Source organism: Hyaena hyaena, unplaced genomic scaffold, assembly GCF_003009895.1.
Source record: "Hyaena hyaena isolate Hyena2069 unplaced genomic scaffold, ASM300989v1 scaffold_271, whole genome shotgun sequence".
Lineage (NCBI taxonomy): Eukaryota > Metazoa > Chordata > Mammalia > Carnivora > Hyaenidae > Hyaena > Hyaena hyaena.
Window position 1 is genome coordinate 1,338,762 of NW_024080902.1, and position 25,883 is coordinate 1,364,644.

General features: G+C 39.2%; 1 protein-coding gene across 1 annotated transcript in view; it reads right to left on the minus strand.

The window, feature by feature from the left end:
• Positions 1-581: 581 nt before the first annotated feature.
• The window catches only part of COL9A1 (collagen type IX alpha 1 chain), a 90,059-nt gene continuing 64,757 nt past the window's right edge, over positions 582-25,883 (minus strand). Inside the window, exons 32-38 of the mRNA XM_039245801.1 lie at positions 25,379-25,423; positions 23,771-23,803; positions 19,846-19,992; positions 19,575-19,629; positions 17,559-17,747; positions 10,199-10,276; positions 582-1,465 (exon numbers count right to left, since the gene is read on the minus strand). Of these exons, the coding sequence (XP_039101732.1) occupies positions 1,281-1,465; positions 10,199-10,276; positions 17,559-17,747; positions 19,575-19,629; positions 19,846-19,992; positions 23,771-23,803; positions 25,379-25,423 (732 nt within the window). The 3' untranslated portion in view covers positions 582-1,280. The remainder of the gene's footprint in view (positions 1,466-10,198; positions 10,277-17,558; positions 17,748-19,574; positions 19,630-19,845; positions 19,993-23,770; positions 23,804-25,378; positions 25,424-25,883) is intronic.

Below are 25,883 nucleotides of genomic sequence, written 5' to 3' on the forward strand. Positions count from 1 at the left end.
AGGCTCTGAGCTGACAGTCAGCACAGAGCCCGACGCAGGGCCCGAACCCACGAACCGCGAGATCATGACCTAAGCGAAAGTCGGACGCTTAACCGACTAAGCCACCCAGGCGCCCCAAGAAGTCATTTTTGCAGCAATGAAGTTGTGAATAGAAGGGAGCTAACAAACCATTGAAACAAAAGCAGTGGTTCCTAACTTAGAAACCAAGCACTTTAAGGGGTCTATGAAATCTCTGAAATAGTCTTGCACTCGTGTGTTTTTCTGGGATGATGTCCCCCTAGCTTTCATTAGAATTTCAAAAAGGTCCTTGAAGCTCTCCCCACGCTACACACATACATACAAAGAACTTTTGTGGCAGAGTAACTCTCCCTAGGGAACAGGAAGGGCTTAATTTCTCTATAGAAACAAAGCACTAATAGTATAAACATGCCTATAGAAATACCAATAATTTAACATTTTTCAATGTACCTAAATAAGTTCAGTGACTTCTCATTGAACATGATTATTTATAAGAAAACATGCAAGAGATTAAGAAACCATATTTATTTCTTCTTTGGTACAACCAGAGATGTTACCTCAAACCTTGAAAATAAATAATCTTATCAATAAAGCTTACGAATGGCAGGATATTAAAGTTCCTTCTTTGCTTTTACATAGAAGAGCTCCAAAAATTAATGGGTTTGGGATACAGTACAGTTCAACAAAATCCAGGCTGCCTACGAAAACCAGCATATGATGTATGGAAATCAGTGCGTGGGGCAGAGCACATTCTTGCTACTCCCAAGAGGACACATTGATGGGAATTTTAAGCACCAATTCTATTGACTGCAGTGAGGCTTCTTCGTAACTAGTCTGCTAATCCTCTATAAACTGAAACAATAATCTGAGAACATCTAAATAAAAAATCAAAATAACTACTGCAACTGAGGTAAACCAAACAGTTGTTTTTGTTTATTGGCACAGTGGCCCACCATAGATCACATACGTATAGCACACTAAAGTTCAAGGTCCTGGGAATGGGATTATCAATTTATTAAAGGGAGGGTTTTAGGTTTTCTGATTTCTTTTTGTATCCAATGGCTCTGCCGTCTCCTCTCCAAGAAAAAAGAAAGGATTTACTGAATAGCACCGTTGTTTTAAATCTCACTGTCAAATAAGACTTATGTAATAACATTGAAGGTAATGCATTGTTGTCTTTTGCCTCAGCTTCGGTGGTGTTTCCCCTCCAAGCTCCTTTGCCAGGCATGGTTTATGCAGACAGCCACGCAGCACTAAGCTTTTCACTGATCAGGCCCTTTGCTAAATGCTCGTTGACCAGCCTGCATGGTGCAGGAGGCTGGCTCACAAAAACCAGGAGGCCCAGGAGGTCCCGGGGGGCCGGGTACACCAGGAATTCCTGCCACCCCTGGGGGGCCTCGCTCACCATCCCGGCCATTCCTCCCATAGCTGGCAGGACCTGGTTCACCTGAAACACACAAACGATGGCACATGTGAATAGGAGAACCCGGATGGCTGAAAACTGGCAGATGGCACTGGACCCCCTCCCCTAGCCCAGCAGTGTGCACGCAGGGGCTTACTACGTGCTTTTGGAAATGATGGATGAAGACATGATGCCATGTTAAAATTCTTTCATTGGACTTGGGTTTCTTAGAAATTAAAAGTGGAAGGAGACCTTCAGCATCTCTAACCCACATTTCCATAGTTCAGTGGAATTGAACTATCCAGTATGGTAGCATCTAGCCACATATGTCTATTGAGCGCTGAAATGTGGCTAAGTCAAATTGGGATGATTGTAAGTGTAAAACACACCTGGAAGCTTTGAAAACACAGTGTAAAATTTTTTAAATTTATTTCATTAATAATTTTGGTTGTTATTACATGATGAAATGATAATATTCTGGACACAATAGGCTAAATAAACTGTATTATTAAAATTAATCTCACCTGATTCTTATGACTTTGTTAATGTGGTTACTAGCAGATTTCAAATTATGTACACAACTCTCATTGTGGCCCACTTTATATTTCTCTACTGCATCATCCCTAATAGATGGTCAATCTCCAGACAAGGAGTAGAAGCATAGCTCACGGGTTAGAACAGGATTTAGAGAGAAAGATAGCTTTAAGTTCTTGCTCTGCCATTTGTGAGTGAGGTGACATTAGCAAGTCACTAACCTCTTAGTTTTTTCATCTATAAGACAGGATGATGCCTTCCTTAAAACTAAATTCCATGTCTGAAAGCATCTGATACCTAGGGGCTATTATTTTGATTATGAGGATATCATTGACTGATGTCTTTTAGAAGTCTGTGCAGTGCACCTATGAAGTTCCCAGATGTTTTCCCATCAGGGGCTCACCCCTACAGTGGCCTAAGTTCCTATGAGTATTTTTCCCTTTGTCACCTTCAAAGGTTGTCTGATTCCCCCGTGTGGCACATTCTCTGAGGAATGACACCCCATAACAGAAAGGAGTTTCCGCATCATACCAGCAGCGCCCTCATACTCTTAGCGCAAAGGTGGTGGTAAGAAGTCTGTGTAAGACAAATTGTATATACCACGATGATAGAGTTCTATAGAGCTCCTCTCACCTGGGCCTTTCAGGCAAGATGGTAAGTGTATACAATTACATATTTGCTTAGATTAAGTCACTTTCCTTTTTTCTCAGTGGTTTTAGTTTTCTTTTTCTATTTTAGTGGTCTTATTAACATATGCTTTGTATAGGTCTTGTTATAGTGGTCTGGTCTTATTAAGTGGTCTTACTACATATATCTCACATACTTTTAGAAGGAAGGTAGATTAGAGATATTATTTTACATAAGATCTCATTCTTCCTGTGATACTTACAATTAGACCTACACAAAGCAATATTATAGAACAAAACTTTTTCTTAAATTTTTTTAAAGAAATCTCTACAAACAATGTGGGGCCCGAATTTACAACCCTGAGATCAAGAGTCACATACTCTACCAACTAAGCCAGACAGGTGCCCCAGGACAAAACATAATATTAAGTTTTAAGAGAATAATTATCTTTGATTCTTTCCATCTCAAGGCTGTAGATATGCAGAGATGTAAGTAATTTCCCTTAATTTATCCTGTAAGCTTCCATTTGACTATATTCAGTTGTAATGAAGCAGATGATTATGTTTCCCTCTAAAGACAAGGCCCCTGAGAATCAACAGCACCTATAAATATGGCTTTAGCAGGGCCTAGTCAGGTCTCTTGACACAGGTTCAACATAGTTCTTCTAAGCTTTAAAAGGTCAGACATAAGTATATAAACAGGGTAATTTTCATATACCTTATCATGGAGACATACCAGATCAGCCTTAACAAAATCAAATCAAGATTAAGAGGAGAAAATGCCCAAAGGAGAGTTCAGAAACCAAAAGACCACTGGAAGAGCAAAACAGGTAATACAGATCAGGGCGGGCGAACATGGGGTAGCCCAAAATGAGCCAACTCCTGTGTTTGTAAATAGTTTTCTATATTAGAACAGAGCCATGGTCATCTTTTTCTGCATCACCTCTGGCTGCTCTTACACCACCAAGGGCAGAGCTAGTATAGATGCCACACATGGCCCACAAATCCAAAAAATATGGCTCTTTACAAAAAAAAGTTTGCTGGCTTTAAAGGTAGTAAAGAAATGGTCCAAGGTTAAGAAATGCCTTGCTGGGGGCACCTGGGTGGCTCAGTCGGTCAAGCATCCGACTTCAGCCCAGGACATGATCTCACAGTTCCTGGGTTCGAGCCCCGTGTCGGGCTCTGTGTTGACAGCTAGCTCAGAGCCTGGAGCCTGTTTCAGATTCTGTATCTCCCCTCTCTCTGACCCTCCCCTGCTCACACTGTCTCTCTCTCAGAAATAAATAGAAACATTAAACAAAAAAAAAAATTTTTTTAAAGAAAAGACAAGAAAAGAAATGCCTTGCTGGGGCACCCGGGTGGCTCAGTCCTTGGTTTTGGCTCAGATCATGATCTTACGGTTTGTGTGGGTTCAAGTCCAGCAACGGCTATGAGCTGTCAGTGTGGAGCCTGCTTGAGATTCTCTCTCCCTCCATCTCTCTCTTCCCCTCCCACACTGTCTTTCTCTCAAAATAAATAAAAACAAAAAACAAAAAACAATGCCCTGCTGTCCTTATAAGAAAACGTAACACAAGTGTAATGAATCCTGATGAAGTCTTAGGGAGGTAACAGGGAGGACAGAGGCCTGCTGCGAATGGCAGCATAGATGCCGACCCCGGCTCGTGCCAGCCAACAGCGGCCATGTGGAAGATGCACCAGCGCGAGCAGAACCTCTGACCATTGTCAAGGGAAGCTAGAAGCTGAATTTTTGAATAAATATCTCTCAATTTCTAAACATTAGCAACTAATCCAAATTTTTATTTAACATTTGTAGAGCCAGACTCCTGCCTAAAACCTTAAATTTATGGGGATTTATTTTCTACTCTTCAACTATATTAGAAAGCAGAGGCAAAGCTTTTTTTAGGTTTTCATATTTACTTCCCCACTTCTACACATCACAGGAGAGGCTTTTTCACTTGCTGCATTTATTCCAGATTCCTGCTAATCCTTTGAGGAAAGAGTTGATGAAGCCATCCTGTGTACCCTTGATTTATTTATGTAAAGCATATCTAGTCCAATTCTCCCTTGGGAAAATACAGCAATTTACCCATCGAGGCTTTGTATGTCAACTTCCTCACCCTTATTATCATCGCCATCAACATTTATACAATGCTTTCGCTGTACCATGGCCCTGAACCGTGCTCACTATTGATCCCACTTTCCTCTGTGTGAAGTGAGAGTTAAGAAGGCAGGGTTGTCTGGGTGGCTCAGCTGGTTAAACCTCCAACTTGGCTCAGGACATGATCTCTGGTTCATGAGTTCAAGCCGCCTGGGGCTCTGTGCTGACAACCCAGAGCCTGGAGCCTGCTTCAGATTCTGTCTCCCTCTCTCTCTGCCCCTCCCTCACTCACACTCTCTGTCTCTCTCTCTCAAAAATAAATATTTTTAAAAAATTTTTAAAGGCTAAATAACTGTCCATATTCACACAGCGAGAGGGTGTCAGAACTAGAAATTAGGGCCCTTCACCACTACTCAACCTAAGAGTATTTCCGTACCTACTGAGTCGCTAATGCTGCCTAGTGCGTAAGGGTGCACGTGCGCGTGTGCCTGCGGGGAGGTTAATTTAATGAGCCTGAAAATAACTAGGAAGTAAAAAGCGGCACCATAACCAAGACTTACTATTGATTCTTCTGGAGCTCTAACTATAAAGGGAAACTAAAGATATTTTTTCTGAGGTTTTGTCCTGTAAAAATGGCCAGAGGAAAAAAAATCAGCCTTCGCATAACAAATCATCGGATTTTGGTGAGTCCAAACCCTAGGCATTTACTCTTCAAGGTTCTTGTTATTGTTTAGGAGCATAATTTGGGGGTGATACAATGTCACAGTCCAAATCATTCAAGAAGTCTAACAGCTACATTAGCGAATATCTATAAACTCCAGCTCCTCAGAAAACAGATCTAAAGTGTTCTCATTCTGCTTTGTCTGCCTCATGGGCGTGTTAGCTGCACTAACTGGCTAATGATTACACAGTTTTCTGAAATATCAAGGACCTATAAAAATGTTATTGCCAAACACTGTTATTGTTTAAAATGAATGTGTCATTCTCCATGAGAACACTAGAGGGTAGTCATGTTACACTGATGGAGGCCAGTGTCTGCTGGAACATTCTGAAGGATCTACTACATGCTGCAAAGTGAAAGGGACTGTGTAAAAGGGCCTTTGGGGGGGGGGAAAACCTGCAAGTAATTTTCAGCATTAATTTGGTGATTTGTCCATGGGTTATGTAAAATGTGTGTTCCAGGGACTTCCTTACATTTCTCACCTTATGCTGAGCTTACATTTGTGGTGTTTGACAAAGCATATATGTTTAAGGAATTGGCATAAAGTGTTTATAGAAGATCCTCATAGCCAAATAAAATAGCTGCAGTAATGGAAATAGGATAAATGGCTACTGCTAAACAAGCCTAAACCAAGTGTGCTCTTGGTTTGGGGTTTGTTGGGATTTTTTTCACTCAATGTTTGCAAGCAAAGCTCACCTGTATGCAACTTTACATAAGAAACCTGAATAGCCCAGTTGCCTAGGGTGACCCAGCATGAAGCCAGCTCTGCCCTTCTCTCCTCCTCCAAGAAGGGAAAGCATCTCAGCTCACAATCCACATTCCTGGTGGTCACATACATATGATTCCTTATTTAACTTGCTCCTTTCCTTCTTGAATTTGAATGCACAGAAGGGATCAGGAAGTATTATTAACTATTTTCCCTTAAAATCCCCAGATGTCGAGGAATTGGTCCCAAGTGGGCAAGTTTGCTGGCAGCAGGCAGAGAGAGTTAGTCTTAATGAGACAACCCAATCAAGCAATACCACAAAGGCCTCTGGTAAGAAACTGAAGGTGGGGGTGAGGATGGGAGTGGGGGGCATCGAAAGTCCCAGGGATCTCTAATCACTGCTCCGTGAGAGAGGCATCAAGACACTACGTGGTTGTAAAACATGGCAAAGTTATATGGCTAGCATGGCAAAGCCAAGCTAATCACATTACAAGACAGCCAGTTCATCATTCTGTCCACTACATGAACCTGGACATAGAAGGCATGAATATTCGCCTCTGTCACTTATTAGCTGACAGACCTTTGTCAGAGCAGGTGGCCTCTGTAAGTCTGCATTTCCTCAAATACAGAGGAATACCAAAATAACGACAGGTAATTTTGCAAAATGCTTGCCATGTGCCAGGCACTGTTCTAAGTGTTTCACGTGTAGTAACACGTACATAGATCCTCCTAAGTAACTCTGTAGGGTAGATGTGGTTCTTATCCTTGGGATGCAGCAGAGAACTAAAGCACTAAGAGGTAGAGTCACTGAAAATAAATCAAAGAGCAGTGCATACACCTGGGCAGCTTGGCTCTAGAGCCCACATATTTTGCCTACCTCTGGCTGGGAGAAACAAACTGGGTGATTTATGGGTACTTTTTAAACAACGGGGTACTACAGCCAACATGATAGTTAGTGTGATGATTATAATAATGACCTATGGTCCATATTAGGGAATGTACCATTACAACCCCAGTGGGCCGTGTAATACTCAATGCTAAACAGATACAGAGAGGAGAACAAAACTAAAACTGTCCATAAAGCATAAAGGAATTCTAATTACTGATAATTAATGTGTTAGTTATATATATTTTAAATATATCAGGTATGTTTGCACCAGGAAGAATGATCAAGTGAACGTTTTTCATTCAGGAGGATTTATATCCTTAATCCAACAGGGATAACAAAGAAGGTTGCAGGATATCCTGTTCTTTTTTTAAATTTTTTTTTTAATTTTTAATGTTTTTCATTTATTTCTGAGAGAGAAAGAGAAACAGTGTGAGCAGGGGAGAATCAGAGAGAGGGGGAGACACAGAATCTGAAACAGGCTCTGAGCCAGCTCAGCACAGAGCCCGATGTGGGGCTCGAACCCACGAACTGTGAGATCATGATCTGAGCAGAAGTCAAACCGACTGAGCACCCAGGTGCCCCCAGGACATCCTGTTCTACAGGCTTTTTCTTTTAGGCTCCAGACAAGTCCCTGCACAGAGTCCTATTGGAAGTTACTCCAGGCCCTCACGTCCTATTACTATTATGTTTGTGAGATACCAGAAACCACATTCCTAATCACATTCCAGGCTCTGCCAGGGAAATTAAAGGGCCCAGCCTCTCAGTGGACAGTGAACAAGTGCAATAATTTACTGTGAACCAGTTCTTTGCATTTATGACTTGGAGTCGAAGTCACCCAAGGTCAGAAAGCTAGTAAGTGACAGAGTCAAGACTTGAACACAGGATGTCTGAATTGTACAGCTCCAAACAGCCTGCTTTCCAAGTACTAGCTTTAGGGGAGAAATGACCCAAAAGCTCTTGTTCAGGGACCGATGGATTGGAGACATTATTAGCTAAGCATATTCATAGTGTAGACAAGAGAATGTGAGCTGACCTAAAAACCAGAGTACCCAGCTGGTGCCTCAGTGAGTGGGGCAAACATAAACCCTTTGTGCCTGTGTGCTAAAGCACTTGGAAAACTGCATGCTTTTGAAAGGTAGCCTCAACTTTTAAAAAATAATCTGAAACCCGGATTTCTCACTAAATAATGTCAAATATGCTCTTAACAGAAATATAACAAAGGCATAGACAAAGAAAGAGCAGATTTCAGAATGGAACCAGGAAGGAAGGGGTAAGGACTGGCAAAAGGCAGGGGAAAAGGAAACGGACAGGTTTAGGAGTCTTAAAATAGTGAGCCCATAAAATGTTTTAACAAATCATATTTAGATTTTAAACCCAAGACCAGCTATAACAAATTAATTTTTTCACAAGGGGGACAAGATGAGGACCAGTCAGCGGTCAGTGCCGCCAGTGATACCTGCCCTGCTCACACACACATCTGATGGACTAAAAAGCAAATCACGGAAGCCCCTTTCTGGTAGAGCAGTGGTGGGGAGCACACATAAACCCTCCCGGTGGGATTCAGCAGCTCTGGGTGGGGTCCTGCATGGGGGCAAATACGTGTCCCCTCATGACAGCCTGGGACGCTGCACGTACAGAGCTGGTTTTGCCTCAGTCTTCACATTTTAAACTTAAAACATGGCTTATCAACAGATTTTTTTAAAGTAAGAGTCACCAGAAATGATAACATATTTCTGATAGGGAAAATCTTGCCAAGAGTACAAGTTTCTGGTCCAAGAACTGTTACAAATCATGATTGTCAACAAAATGGGAGAAGGAGAAACTGTGAGGCAATCCTGTAATATACAGATAATTAAATACAGTGTAATGATATTTTTATCAGCTTTAAACTACCTATTGCTGCCACTGATAAAGGAGCAAAGCACTCAGAAAATTCCATTTCCTTTTCCTCTTCTAAACATCCATCAATGAATATAGACTTTATCATACACTAAAATCTTCTTCTCTTGGTCCCATGTAGCTTCAACCAGACTTTCTTTCCTTTTCCAATCACAGAAATTTATCAATTTGTGAAAGCATCTTGACAGACTCATGAATCGCAGTGTTAGCAAAGCAGTGAGCTATCTCCAAATGTATTCATATTAAAAAAAATTTTTAATGAGAAAGCAATTCTCAGGAGCAATGAAATGGATAATGAGAAAGCAGTGATGTTTTTGGCTACAATTAGAGCCACGATTGAATATGTAAGCCTCTGTCAGAATTAGAAAATGAGCATTTCTCTTTCTAAATTTCCCTAAACCAAGTTTTCCAAATCCTCCAAGGGAGCGTGGGCCACCCTTTTTCTGCACAACCTCTTATCCTGACTCTCCTCAGCTTCAGGGGTTCCGGGTGGGGGGCCTTCCTTAGCCACTGCCTCAGCAGCTATGAGTTCGCTGGGAGGCTGCAGGTCATTCATGCTGTCAAACCCAACTGACTTTCCCCCCTGCTGTGCTGCTGCTGTGGTTGGGCTTGTAAGTCATTTCCCAGTGGATGAATGTGTGGCAGCCTGGCCTGTGGGGACAGAGTAGCCAGTGTGTAAAGACACAAGAGACGCCCAGTGAGAGAATCCAGGCTCTTCACACAGAGGTGACTTTGTTACCTCAGCCAACGCAGCTGTGATATGTGGCTTGTGCATGGCTCTTTGTGACTATATGAGTAGGAATGTTAAGGTTTATTTTTTTTTGGGATATTGGTTTCTGGAGGGTCTGGATGTTTGAAACAGGAGCTTTTAAAAGAAAATTTCAGTTACTCCCTGTGCAACATGAAAAGTTTGAAAACTTAAAACACTTTCTTCTTGCTCTTTTTGGTTAAAAAAAAAAATCAAACTATCAACTAGGCTAAAAATGGATAGGACCTCATTCATTCAGAATTTTCTAGGAAGTACATTGTGGCTGGACCTTGACACGTTTCTTAAAAAACATGTATTCAGGAAATTAATTTTTTAAGCCCTGACATTTGTTTTCTCACAAGGAACATAGACAGGCATGATTTACAGATCATTTAACTCTTCATTAAAGTTGGTCTTGGAAAATCTGTGCTGGCCATTATTGAGAATTACATGATACACTTAAGTAATCAAACAGCAATTCTTTAAGATATGATGCAATTCGGGCTGCCCACTCACTACCAGTTCCTCAACCCCGTGCTGCCATATTACACACTTACCTGGGAGACCTGTAGCTCCGGGCAAGCCCTTAGGACCTCTTCCTGGAGGGCCACGTTCCCCCCTTTCTCCCAAGTCACCTGCATTTCATTAGAGAAATGTTATGTTTCTGTGTGTTTATAAAAAGAAAGTTCCATATTTTTAAATTTTAAGCAAACCCAAAATTGAGAAAGCAAAATGTCATGAAGTTGCCACAAAACTAGATTGTAGTAAGTATGTAGCAAGGCAAAATTTGAGTCAATTAATTATAGTAAGAGATCTAAGGGAGAAAAAAATCAAATGACCATATTCATAGATGCTGAAAAGACATATGACAAAATAAAACATGCATTCCTGATACAACATTCAGTAAAATAAGAATCAGTGGTTACTTCCCTGACCTGATAAAATATATCTGCCTCAACTGAAAAGCTAGCATCATTCTTAATGGGAACCAAAAGAAGCAATCCCACTATAGACAGAACATTACAGAGATGCCTACTTTATCACTATTATTTGTCATTTGCTTTGAGAGTCAAAAACATCCCTGTTTTCAGGTGATATAGATCTATATCTTAAATCCTTGAAAATCAACTACAAATCTACAATGAGAAAATTCAGTAAAATAGCAAAGTAAAAAATGAAAATTAGTAGTTTTTACATTTACAAACAACAATCAGAAATAAGATGTTATAAAAAAAGATCCCATTTTTTTTAAATGTTTTACTTATTTCTGAGAGAGAGACAGCATGAGCAAGGGAGGGACAGAGAGAGAGGGAGACACAGAATCCGAAACAGTCTCCAGGCTCTGAGCTAGCTGTCAGCACAGAGTCCGACGTGGGGCTTGAACCCTCGAACCGTGAGATCACGACCTGAGCCAAAGTCAGACGCTTAACCGACTGAGCCACCCAGGCACCCCTTAATCGCTTTTTAAAATGGGATCTTTTTTGGGGGCACCTGGGTGGCTCAGTCGGTTGAGCATCTGACCGGCTCAGGTCATGATCTCACAGTTTGTGGGTTCGAGCCCTGCATCAGTTCTGTACTGGTAGCTCAGAGCCTGAAACCTGTTTCAGATTCTGTGTCTCCCTCTCTCTCTGCCTCTCCCCTGCTCATGCTCTGTCTCTCTCTGTCTCAGAAATAAATAAACTTAAAAAAATTTTTTTAAATAAATATAAAAAAATAAATAAATAAAAATAAATATAAAAAAACTAAAAAGCAATTAAATTAATCAATAACTAGGAATAAATTTAACCAGAAATATGCAAATCCAACAAAAAAATTAACATCTCTAAAAGATACAAAAGGAATGACAGCTGTTCTCAGGTGGAATGACATCATCACAAAAAGGTATGAGTTCTCCCTAAGCTGAAGTTTCATCATGACCTCAATAAAAAGACAGATTTTTTTTAACCAGAAAAGGATTCTGAAGTTTGTACAGAAAAACACATAAGCCAGAGTAACCACAAAAACTCCAAAAAGAAAAGCGACATGAAGAGAATTAATCCTACCACATATTAAACCAATTAAAATGGTGTGGCGATGGTACTTGGATAGACAAGTGAGCCGAAAAACAGGCTCCAATATATATAGGAATTAGTTTTGTAATAAATGTGTCATCTTAAGGTGGAAAACAGTCAAACAAGTCAATAAACGGTGTTGGAAAAAGTGGGTAGCCAACTAGAAAAAAAAATAAAGTTGAATCTGTTCCTCACAGCATGATCTAGGATAAATTACAAATGGATCAAATATTTAACTGTAACTTAAGAACAAGAAGAGAATATGGAGAATTATTTTATAACCTCAGATTTGAGTTGGCTTTTATGTTACGATTCAGAATATGAAGGGTTCATAAAATCAATACAAAAAGGTCAACAACAATTTAAAAAATGAGAATATATAAGCAAGAAAGTCATTAAAAGGAAACAAAAGTAGCTCTGGAATATATGAAAAAATCCCTGACATCAATCTTACAACAAAATAAATGGAAATTAAAAATAACAAGACAGCTACTTTGAGCTATAAGATCAGCAAAAATTCCAAAGCTTAATTAAACATATACTAGCAAGTCTGTGGAAAAATACATTATTTCTTGTTGCTAATAAGACTGTAAATTGAGGTAGTTTTTTGGAATATCTGTCAAGATTACAAATGGTAGTACCATTTCACCTAGCAATTTCACTTCTAGGAATTTATTCTAGAAGTACAGAGGTTACGTTGTATTTGCATAAAAATGAAATGCACAATGATATTCACTACAGCCTTGCTATAATGGTAGAATATTAGAAACTAAATGTCCATGAAATGGTTAAATGCACTATGGTACTTCCATAGTATGGCGTACTTTGCAGCTATGAAGAGGAACTAGGAAGCTCTTTGAAGTGATCTCAAGACATATTGTCCAGTGAAAAATATCAAGGTCCAGATCACTACCAAAGGACAATAGGACTTGACTCTAGAAGGATATAGGGAATGTGTATAATCATGTATTGTATATTATCACTGGTAAGGATATGTAGGAAACTAATAAAAGGGATTACCCACTGGGAAGGATAAAGGAAACTAAGCAGATGGGAGTCACGGGTGGGAGAAAAACTCTTCACTAAATATCTTTTAATATATTTTTAAATTCTTGAACAATGTAAATTTAATGTCACCAAAAATAAATTAATGAATTTTCAAAATTTAAAGTGTGCTGTCACAAGTGCCTACATTTCACTTGTGAGTCATTATTCATAGGGAAAATGCTTTGGACTGCAACCAAAACTTGTTGTATTTGCAAGACAGTTGATTGAATTTGGGGATTCAGCAGCCAGAAAACCAAGTTTCATTAATTATCCTGGCCCCTGCAGAGAAACCTAGAAACTTGGTCTCATTAACAAAGTGCCCTAATACCTTAGTCAACTGGTCTTAACTGACTTTTCCTGTTCCCTGTAGAAGTCCCTATTCTACTGTATGACTGGTACAGTATTATATTATTATTCTACTACTCGTTCAGAAGATGCAGGGGCATTTTGCAACAAATTCTATATATAATCATTTTCCCAAACATTTGTATCAGCTCAACTTCATTCAATATTGTGTCATGTTTATAATAATTTGAAAGACAAAAGCATGCATGCCGAAATAGTAAAAAAAAAAATCAGACTATGAAGTGAATGTTTAAATAGTCACCATACTTTCATTTTAGCTGTGAATGTCCTCATATGAATATTTTTATCACAAATAACTGTATTTTAAAAACAATTTAAATTTATATAAATACCATATAGGGATATAGAGCTCAAATTTAACTCACATTCACATAAGCTATTTTTTTCACACTCATCATCAATATGGCTTTACTATATTAGGAAGATATGATAATTAGCATTTTAAAAACTAAGAACTTAAAGCGCTCTTGTTAACTTAGCAATTTAAATGTCATATCACTGTAATTCTGGAGGCTTGCAACGAGAAGAGAACCAATAAATGTGCCACATTTTCTGAAGATATGAGATGAAGATTATAAATTAAAATATAACTTCCACACAGATAGTGAAAGTTAAACACATTCTAGAGAGAAGCCACATCAACTTTAAAATGTCACTTGCAAGGATAAGACTGCTCTCTTCATCGTGGTGCTGCCTTGGGGTGATCAGTCCTAGACAAACAATTTTTAGAGATGGCCTCTGAGAGAGAGACAGCCACACTGAGAGCTGCTGCTATTCCATAGCAAACCATGTTGGAGCTGGGCTCCGTTGTCCCCGGGGTTAATCTACTTCTTCAAACCCCAATCATGTCTCCTTTTGAGATGTATGAACACCAGCTCAAGTAACTAAAGGTCCACCTTTAATAGCTAAGCCTACTCTGTGGAAAAATATATATAAAGAGCTTGTAAAATAAGCTTTAGATAAGGTAAGAAGGGAAATAGGCAGTGTAACAAGAAAAACAGCTCACTGTGAACAGAGCGGCTAACATGGAAAAAATTCTTATTGCTCCAGAGCTGCTACTTATTTCATGTATTTGAAAGCTATAACTGATGCTCCAACTCCATTAATCTGCGAGCAGATTAATACTAAAAATGTGCTAGTCACAGTTAATGACGTGTTTTTTCTCAGGCCCTCGTTTATATATTGACACATCTGTTTGACTCACACTAAAATATCTAAAAATATATATATGGCCTTCCTCCAAGGACTTAGTCCAAACCCATGAACATTTAAAAGTAGTATTGATGACATGGAAGATTAATTTAATACTAGGCAAAGTGAACATAATGCCAATTAGAGGTCTCTCATGTTTCTGCTTGAGTATTTACAAAATGTACATGTAGCAGGGGCCTTGGTCTTAACATGTTTGTATAGTACTGCATAAACGTGTCAATGAAAAACAAAAAAATATGAATATGATTTAAGATTTGAGTATGGTTCCAGGCACATTTCTACTATCTCCCACTGAAAATGTTTCAGTGTTTTGCAGAGTAGTTTTTTAGGGGGAAAAAATGCTTTTATTAAAGGCTTAGCCTGAACTGCTAAAAATTTTAGTAAAATTTATTTGTTCATTATTTATGTAGTAATATCCTTGGAAAAAGACTCTCAAGGTAATACGGCAGAGCAAGATTCAGATTGTCTCTTCTTTATTAGTCATGAGAAGAAGTCAGAAGGTGACAATGAAATGTATCTCTTCTTGGGGCGCCTGGGTGGCTTAGTCGGTTAAGCGTCCGACTTTCGCTTAGGTCATGATCTTGCGGTTCATGGGTTCAAGCCCCGCGTCGGGCTCTGTGCTGACTGCCAGCTCAGAGCCTGGAGCCTGTTTCAGTCTGTGACTCCCTCTCTCTCTGACCCTCCCCTGCTCATGCTGTCTCTCTCTCTCTCTCTCTCTCTCTCTCTCCTAGAAATGAATTTAAAAAAAAAAAGAAATATATCTCTTCTCTAATTAGCCACACATTTAATTTTCAAATGGTGAAATATTTGTTCTCAGGAAAAAACTGATCTGTAACCTTTGGCTAGTGGAACACTGTATGTTTTTAATTAAATATTACTGTTATAATGGATGTGGTAGGACAAGAAAAGTCAAGTCCAGTTACCTGGAATCATATATTTCCAAATTCATGGTAGTACCTGTGGATAAAACTGAGGATAGTATTCTTTTCATCCCATACCCCAAATTTCAAGAAGTAAAACTGACAGCAGATGCTGATTTAAAGGAAACCAGTGATAACAGAGGGATGGAAGGAGGGTGGGGAGACAAAGTCCTTTGAAAAACAAAAAGGACTATATCACTTCTAGAGTATAAACTATGTCATAAATACTGAAGAAAAATTAGGGGGAAGTGCTTTATATGATCAGACTATGCTTGATGAATAAACTGAGTGCTAGGGGCATTTTCCAGGTTCCAAATATAGAAATATATTTTTCTTCCCTTCAAAGTAAAGTTTATCTGCTAGAGCCAAGTCGGCCCAACCCTGCCACAATTCAGTGCTGCTAAGAGCTTTCCAGAGAGCTTCCTGAACATTTCACCTTTGTTTCCTGTGGCTCCCAGCCCTTGGTTGTACATTAAAATCACATGGGGAATATTTTTAAATCCTTCTGCTCAGACCTATTAAATCAGAATCTCTGAGAATGGGGCCCAGCTGTGGACAGCTTTTAATGATCCCCAGGTAATTCCACTGTGCACCCAGGCTGAGAAACAGTTTTAGGCAGACTATACTAGCAGAGTAAGTAAACAGACATTCTTATTTCTTAGAAAATAAGATGGAATTTCAGGGGAGTTCTCTTACTAACTCAAAATTAAGTTCTAACTGACATACAGAGACTTCCTTTTAGCCAACGAAAATAGAACTGCAATTTCAATAGCCCCTACATGGTGCTTCTTTTCAGTAGGAAAATGGGTGACTGCTCTAAACTAGTGCCTTTAGCAGCATCGGAATCATCTGGAGTCTTGTTAGAATGCAAACTGCTGGGCCCTACCTCCAGAGTCTCTGATTAGATCAGTGGGGTTGGGGTGGAGGAAGAATTTGTATTCCACAGGGGGTCCCTGGTGGTGCTGATGCTCCAGGGAGCACTCTCGCAGAATCACTGCATAAAGGGAACTTACAAGAAAGGCTGAGGAGTCATTTGTGGGCTCTGGTGCAGCTGAACCAAGTAAGTCAGCAATCCACTGGAGGCAGCAGAGTTCCTTGGAAATTGTTAACGGAGTGAATGGGGACTACCCACAGAGTACCTGCTCATGAGCTGCTGAACCAGTAGCTAAAAGCAGGACAAAGATGAATGACTATGTGATTCTTTCAAAGAAAATATTCAGTTCCCTTTAAGAAGAGCTCCGAGCTCTTGCCATAATTCAGTTTGTCCAGCCCCTGAAAGCTTGGAAATTGTGCCAGTCTTACAAGAGGTTCCAATTAGGGCTCATTTTTTCACATACAGCAATGCACATGCCAAAAAAAAAAAAAAATCAAATATAATTAACAAAATTGTTCCAGCTGAAAGTGTAGTTAGCCAAATGCATCAGCAATTCATTTATAGATCCAAAAAGGCAGGTTGCTTGCCCTCTGACCATTCGCACCATAATATTTATCCCTAATTGGAACACCACCGTTAAAAAAAAGACAAATCCCTCTCTGGTTTCTGATGCCATGTCTTTCTGAAGTTCCTGAGAGAAGTGTGGTTCAGTCCCCATAATATAGGAATTCCTGGTTTTATTCAGCCCTGTCTGTAAATTATCCAGGACACACACCCACGCAAGCTAACATACTTACTCACCTCAACCAGCAAACACCATCAGAGGCAACCAGTCCTTCTGCAGGTCCTGATGAATACCTAACACACTCTCACAATCCTATTTTTCTGCAAAATACTGATTTTAAGGACTTAACTTGCTATTAAATAAAAGGGGAAGAAACAAACTTTTTCACATTCCCTTACATGCTAAAGAAGGAAAAAAGTTAGACTGTACCTCAGAGCTGAAAAAAATCCATCACAACTAAATATCCATTGTCACTTTTTAAAAGAGAGAGGCAGCTTCAGTTCATGATATCATTGGTCTTATGTCCTGCTAACAAATTCTGTTAGTTTAAGTAATGGATACAAACATTCTAAGGCTGGTTGCCATCTTAGAAGAACTCTATAAGGATTTTAGAATCTCAAAAAAAAAAAAAAAAAAAAAGCTGAATAACCCTTTACAAGATCCTGTAAAATTTATTTTGAACTATGACTGAGGCAGAGCGTAACTGAAAAAGATCAGTACTAAAAGTCAAGGGATCTTAATTCTAGTTTTTGGTCTACTGTTGTCATACAGCAAGGTCAAGAGGATGTCATATAATAGTTTTTTGATCTTGGAAAGATGTGTGAATATATCTGAAAAAGGACAGTGTATGTTCTTTTGTTCTACCTGGGCAAAATGGCTTACCTTTAGGCCCCCTCAAACCAAGAGCACCAGGGGGTCCTTTAATGCCTGGGAGGCCACGAAGTCCCATCTGGCCTGGGAAACCGTTCTCTCCAGGAGGTCCTGGGGGACCAGGGGGTCCAGGCCTCCCAGGGAGGCCAGAGGCTCCAGAGTCCGGTCGCTTGAGACTAGCAGCCATCTCAGCAAGATGCTCTAAAAGGTAATAAACAAAACAGCCCAGAGAAGTCAGACACATGAAAGTGACTCAAATGATAAAAGGGGTATTTCAAGTGTCTTTTTTTTCTAAATGTGTCCCCAGAGTTTCAAAATTGATGGTGAGAAGTGAAAAACGGTTGGATCAGTTTTGCATGGGCTTTCTGCCAAGAACCTTCACTGGTGCTGTCTTATTCAGCTCCCCCTGGATAGATTTGGTCCTGCTGCTTTGAAAAGTGGGGGTCGGGGGAGGAAGTACAGTGCAAGGTTTTCGGGTGGGTACTGTGCTAAAAGGAGGAGTATGTCACCTCAGTTTGGGCTTGGTATCTGAAAACCCAGGATGGGAAGAAAATGAGTCTCTTAACATAGGTAGAAGTGGATGTCCAGAAGCCTTTCAAAAGCAAGAACATTGTCCAGAATTAGCATTGAGAGAGTAGTTGAGACCTAGCCCCACAGTTTTAGTTTGAAGATATGAAGTAACCTAAAATATCCTAAGCATTCACAACTTCTTATAAATTCCCTTCTCAAAAGTTTTTTTCATGCTTGGAATAGACAACAGACATTAAAAATAGCTTGCTTCCTGGGAATGTTCATAGTGTGTCTTAAAAATTAATAACTGTGTGGGCTTTTTCAGGAACCATTAAATAGATTAAAAATCATCCACTAAAACTATGAAGAATAAGAAATCCTCTCTATGAAAACACTCTAAGGGAAATAACTTAAAGGTGTGAAGGAGACTATTGATTTGGAAACAAATTTCTATCCAACATTCTAAAATTGTTTAAATGTGAACATTCTAATTTGCCTTATGTAAGGCTTAGCATAAAATTATAATTTTCTAGAGATACAACATTTAAAATTGAAATATTCTTTCAAGATTAAGGGTCTGCAATGAAGAGACTTACATTAGTTTTCAAATACAGAAGTGACAATTTCATTCTAGGAAAACTCTACAAGTCTACCTGACAAATTAGACTATCTCATGAGCATACACAAGAAGAGTATCATGACAAAATTGGTTCCAACCAGAATAAGTTAATTATTTGTTAGAAGGCCCTAACGTTATAGGATCTCCCCAGTTAATTTGTTCCCAGTTTCCTTTGCAGTGTGATTTTAGAACTAGACCATTTCTGAAACAGCTATGACAAGCAGCAACTGCTGTAGCCATAGTTGAATTTAGACAAAAGTTAGCAAATGTAAAAATATATCACCATTTTGGTAAAATATTAGTTATTAATTTTCTACATGTTATACATTAGTAGAGATAATGTCCTTATGCTTCTTATGGGCATTAAGATTGTCAATTATTTTGCGTATAAGTTACAGAAAGAGTCAAGGTCAGTGCCAGATATACACTAAGTGGTAGGATGTTAAGGAGGGGAAAGATAGGGGCGCCTGGGTGGCTTAGTCGGTTAAGCGTCCGACTTTCGCTTGGGTCATGATCTCGCGGTTCGTGGGTTCGAGCCCCGCGTCGGGCTCTGTGCTGACTGCCAGCTCAGAGCCTGGAGCCTGTTTCAGTCTGTGACTCCCTCTCTCTCTGACCCTCCCCTGCTCATGCTGTCTCTCTCTCTCCTAGAAATAAATAAAAAAAAAACATAAAAAAAAAATTAAAAAAAAAAAAAAAAAAAAGGAAGGGAAAGATAACCTGAAATTCGTGTTCCAAAGAAGGGGGGAATGCATGCGTGTGTGTGTGTGTGTGTGTGTGTAACATTTTTTTGAGGCTATAAGGTTTTGTGTGGCAACAAATTGGATAAAACAATATTAACATTATTCAAGATCTCCCACTTTTAAAGCACACCAAAAGTCAAGACATTATGATTTATTTACCTTGCATGACTCTCATGCAAACCTGCTTAATGTGCTGATCTGTTGGTGCTCTACCCTGGGACAGGAAATAAAAAGACAGTTTATACACAGAACCATAAAGAAGACATTGTTAAATGGTAACCTGACAGACTCGGCAAGCGACCAGGTGGCTGGATTTACAAGAGAACTCACCCACACTGCTGAGCAGCTCATGTCTGGGCCAGCCTGGCTCCCCACCTCCCTCCCCTTCTGAGTCTCAAACGGGAAATCCTGGGGACTGTCCGCCACTCACTGGAGGGCCCTGGATGCCAGGCAGGCCGGTGGCACCCTGCTCTCCCTGCACGCCTCGTGGTCCAGGAGGTCCTCGTGGTCCTTCCACTCCGGGAAGCCCCCGACTGCCTTCAGGCCCCCTCAAGCCAGGATCCCCAGGGTTACCCACCTAGAACACAATGGCACATTACAAAACCAGGGCTATCCACAAGTAACGTGCCTGCTTAGTATTATTATGAGACCTGAAATTTTGGGTTTGCTTACATTCTATCTCCCAGGAGGTATTTGCTCAGAGGTTACAAATCCTCAAGATAAAGACACATTATGCCACCGTCTCTGAAAATTCCAGTTCAAGTAAAGTTTTTCAAAATCTTTATTTTTGGTATAGTTATTATTTCAAAATATTCAGTGAAATAATATATTTCAAACCACAATTTTTATACTTTAAGCCACTTTCTAAGAACAAGTTAGTTTTTAAGAAGACTTGTTCATTTTTCTGGTCACAAAAAGGCCACTGAGTTCCTACAAGACATGTTATTTGTCTATCGCCAATACGGAAGGCATGAAATAAAGATGTTCCAAGAACATAAGTTACTTAGCTTTATAACACTGGAAAATTTGAAGAAGCCAGATGTATCCAGGAATTCTAAAATACTGACATTAACTAAATGCATTCAAAATGCTGCACCTAACATGAATATATTTAAAATACTGAAACAAAAAGAGTCCATAATTTATCTAAGTATTGAGGAAGTTAAAAATCTAAATACCAAAGAAGTTAAATAAAACTTGTACTTAACACAAAAGCATATAACAGATTTTTTCCCTCAAAGCACACCACTAAAAGCATTTTTAAAAGTTCCCATCTATAATAACTGCTTTAAAAGAGACTAAATTAATTCACTTTCTGTTAAACTCCCTGTGGTAGAATTTATGGCATAGTAGTTACAATGTGCCATTGTTTATAGAATAAGAATGAAAAGATAAAAGGACAGGAGGCATTAAGGAATGTTAGTGCTCAAGATAAAGGTAAAATTCATAAAGCAACTTAATCTTGCTTTTTCATATGCAACATTCATCTAGAAAGAGCCAACTCTTTCAAACATTCAAATGTTGTAAACTGAAGGGAAGAAGGTGGTGGTGAGGCAGGGCTTTCGCTAGACATATCTGAATACAGCTCAGCAAGTGTGCCTTTTTCAATCTTTCTTTATGGAAAAAAAAAAAAGACACTCATCTAAGTCAACCTGTCAGAATTGCTTCTATGAAGAAATTATGGCTTAAAGACTTCATGAAAGACCGTGTCAGAGAGAGAACTAAGGATGTGCTGTGGAGGGCTGGGAATTGTCAGACGACTACAGTGCAAAACTATCACAGCTTCTAAAGCACCCCAGAGAAGCCAAAGTGAGTTTGGAAGTGCACTAAAGAACTGGCAGGGAACAAAGGAGACCAAATCAGAGTCTATCACCTTGTTGACAATGTCCAAAGTACTGCTAGGACAAGCAACAGGACATTTTTGATGAAGAGATCAAAGGCCAACATGGCCAAGACATCACAAGGGCCCTGGGTCTTTGGAAAGAATCCTTTAGTTGAAGAGTGGTATGCCAAAGTAGAAACTGGGGTACAGACTTCACCTACTTATCAGGTTTGTCTATGCTGACATCACTGAGGAGGTAAAGTGTGTCTGCTCGTAACTGTTTCCCCTGATTCTGGGTCAATACATTTCAGCTGCATCAGTATTATGTAGGTGATAGCAGAGAAGAGAGAGGGAGGGACGGAGGTGACAAAGCAAGAGTTAACCCCTAGTAGTACACCCAAATTTAAATGAAACTACATTTTGATCACTTCATTGTTCATTCACTTTTTCCTTCTATAACTCGAATTCTTACCATTTAAAATGACTGATTATTCTAGAGTGAAGTAGTATTTCTATTACGAATTCTACCAAAGTTTATCCTATGTTTTTGTCAAGCCTAAGCCATTTCTGTCAAAGATTCTTAGGCATAAAGGCCATATGTAGCAACATGGATGGACCTTGAGGGTGTTATGCTTAGTGAAATAAGTCAGGCAGAGAAGGACAAATATCATATGTTTGCACGTATAGGAAGATTACGAGGAACTTAACAGAGGACCATGGGGGAGAAAAAGGGGGGAAATGGTGGGGGAAAGGGAGAGAGGCAAACCATGAGAGACTCTTGAATGCTGAGAAACAAACTGAGGACTGATGGATATGGGGGAGAGGAGTGAGATGGGCATGGAGGAGGGCACTTGTGGGGATGAGCACTGGGTGTTATATGGTAACCAATTTGACAATAAACTATTTGTAAAAAAAAATAAATAAAAAATAAAAAAAAGAGTTCTCAAGATAATCACAGTCACAGATTTTCATTCACTGCCAAATAATAGCCATTAATTGGTCATCAAATAAACCTCCTGTATGGCTGCCGCAAAAAAAAAAAAAAAAAAAAAAAAAAAAAAAGAATGCCTTGAAGCTTGAGACTGTCAATGGTGTTTAGAGGCAGTATGTAAACAGGTGAGCTAATACAATGTAATAATTTTTAACTCAGGGTATATAAAGAGCTCTCGGCTGGCATTGTAACCAAGTCTGGGAGTTGGGGGGGGGGTTCTCTGGAGGAAAGTGGGGCTGAGGATGGGGCCAAATGCTTACGTAGGAGGTAGCTGTTCTAAGGAAAGAGGAAGAGTGTTCCAAGCTAGGAGACCAGCACATGGCATTACACAGCATGCAAAATAAAAAGCACTCCAAACACATGACTTCCAGAGAGGTAGAGATGAGGCTGGCAAGGTGGAGTCCACTTCATCAAAGACCTGTATACTTTGCTAAGTGTCTGATTTTATTCTATCAAATGTTATTCCTGAAGAGTTTATGCAGAGGAGGGATTAATGTGGGCTTTATATTTTTATCTAGAGGACACTGGCTGCTATGAGGATAATGTGTTGTACGGGGATGGAGAACAGTGGAGGAGATTCCAGAAATAGGAGGAACAAAAGATAAACCAGAAGCTGGTGGTGGTGGTTTCATTTAAGGTTAGAGTCTGAGCTTCATCTTTTCTCCTTATACTCTCTTAAATTTCTTTGTATCAGATGTGCTTCCTTTCAAACTAGCAAATCACCCCACATTTGCTGGTTCTATAATTGGTTCTGTTAATTTTGTTCTAATAAGTGGTTCTATTATTGGGTCTATAATTCTGAATACATCTAATCTCTAAGGACATCAGTTTAGTTTCTGTAAAATGATGAATGAGATGATCATTTTCGAGCTTTAATAATTGTCTATTATATTTCTTATGCATTATGACTTTGTTACTTCCCCAACTAGAACACACAGGAGATTGATAAAATTACTGAAATATTTGCAATGGTATGACTGCCAATGAAATTTATTTATACTCTTGTTACCACAAAGGACAAGTCAGTTCTTTTAAAATGACCCATCTGTGGGGAACCTGGGTGGCTCAGTCAGTTGAGCATCCAACCTCAACTCAGGTCATGATCTCATGGTTCATGAGTTCAAGCCCCATGTCGGGCTTGTGCTGACAGCTCAGAGCCTGGACCTTGCTTCTGATTCTGTGTCTCCCTCTCTTTCTGCCCCTCCCCTGCTCGTGCTCTGTCTCTCTCAAAAGTATATAAACATTTTAAAAATGACCCACTTGTGAAAGAAATTACCATGTATTCTCATTGAGTCACTTACGACTAAAACTTCCTTTAGAGTAGTTAGTTCAAAAGGTAGTCCATTTACACTGTTGTGAGGTACTTTTTTTTTCTTTTGGATGAATCCATTACCCAAAGAATAAATTTATACATTAATTTCCTTGAAGGTAAATCCTTTAAGAATTGAATTTTATAGAGTGATTTCATAAAGCAGAGTATTGCATTTTCTTTAGTTCTATTGATATTTTTATTTTTATACCTTTATTGTTCATTGTACTTACAGTTCCCTTTGGCCCAGGTAATCCTATATCTCCCTAAATCAATAAAACAAAATTATATTAGAACAATGCATTCACATTTAATAGCTTACTAAAAATATTTCAAAGGTTATTGTGCTGCTGAAATCTATAGAAAACCATGAACAGATGGACCCTGGCACTGCAGAAAAACATTAGATTCAAATTTTGGATTCTAGTCCCAGTTCTGCTGCTTAATTTTGTGACCTTCTGTGAGCTTTGTAACCTCCTAGCCTTTGGCTAATCTGTTATATAACAGGGTTGAATCAGAGATCTACAAGGCTCCAACTAGATCTAAAATGCTAAGTGTGAGAATTAAAATGTGTAAGTCAAAAGATATTAAACTAGAATGCTATTTTAAAACACAGTAGACATTTAAACCTGATGACTTCATTATTGAAACTCTAACAGTATTTTAAAACTCATCCCCAAAAGTCTATCAAACTAAATATGAATGGTTTTATGCTTAAAAAATAAAACTGGGAAATCTCCCACCCCTAATTCTAGATGTGAATTCAGCTCAAGTTTTATCATATCAGTTCATCTCCACTATAAAACAGAATGACTTAAAACATCCTCCCAGCCCCTAAAATGAAAATTTTTAACAGAAAATAAAATAATCCTTTTTCAAATTTACTTAATAGAGGGCTTTGCCTAATTCAGATACTACATTTATATTAGCTCTAATCATGAAAATCTGAATAAAACAACATTACTAGAATTTTTTCCTGCACTAAGTGCTCTCTGGAACTATTTTATGAGAAATCTGTCCCCACTCCAAAGGACCAAACATAAGTTTTCATATTAGGTCATGTTAGATTGTGTCAAAACCATAAAGATGAACCAGCAAATCTAGCAGTTCTCGCAGTCAACATAATTTTTTCTCATTCTTACTGCCTTCCTGGAGATTTAGCAACAGCATCCTCTGGAGATGGAGGTTACTTCTTTGGAAGGTTTTAGACTGCAGAGAATACTTACAGTCAAATGTGTGAATCACAGCTTTCTGACTCTAATAAAATTAATTTTATTTCCATGATAGGCACTATTCATAGACTTTCTATAGTCATATAAGAATCACTTGGGGGGCGCCTGGGTCATTCGGTTGAGCGTCTCACTTTGGCTCAGATCATGGTCTCAGTTTGTGAATTCAAGTCCTGTGTTGGGCTCTGTGCTGACAGCTCAGAGCCTGGAGCCTGCTTTGGATTCTGTGTGTGTGTGTGTGTGTGTGTGTGTGTGTGTCCCTCCCCCATATGCATGCTCTCTCTCTCGCTCTCTCTCAATCTCTCTCTAAGATAAATAAATGTTAAAAAAAATAATCACTTGGAATGTCTAGGTGTAAAGCCACAGGAAAATTCACCACCTATAACAGTACACTCTATTCTCCAAAGGTGTAAGGCCAGGTCTATCAATTTTGGAGTGTTTCCCCTCTGCTTTACTTATCTTGGCTGCAGTCTTGGGAAGTCATTCATTAGTTTATATAAGACACATTGTAGCCACTATAGAAGTTAGCAAGCTAGAGAGGCAAAGAAAATATGTTTCTAATACAGTTAGAAATCAGTACAGCTCATCATTAACCAGAACAAAATGTCTTACAAGTTCACCCCTTTCTCCTGCTTCACCTTCTTCACCAGAGGAACCCTAAAAATTAAGATTAAAAATCACATTATTAAATTCTTAGTCCCTTGCCTCAGTTTTAACCAGTGAACATTGATAAGCATTCCTAAGTGCCCACAGTGCCTCAACCCCGGATCATGCAGAAATACAGAATGCTCCTAATGGCTTTTCAATCTGTCAGGTACTAGTCCAAATCAGAAGAGAGCCTAGAGAAAAGATAGAAGGTGAGTTTGAGTTTCTTCTAAACTTAAGGATTAATGATTGTATCCAGCAATTTTGAAATTAGGTATTCCTTGGGGCACCTGGGTGGCTCAGTCAGTTAAATGTCTAACTCTTGGTTTCAGCTCAGGTCCTGATCTCATCATTTCCTGAGTTCAAGGACTCTGTGCCAACAGCATGGAGCCTGCTTGGGATTCTCTCTCTCTCCCTCTCTCTCTGCCCCTCCTCCACTCACACTGTCTCTGTCTCTCTCAACATAAAAAAA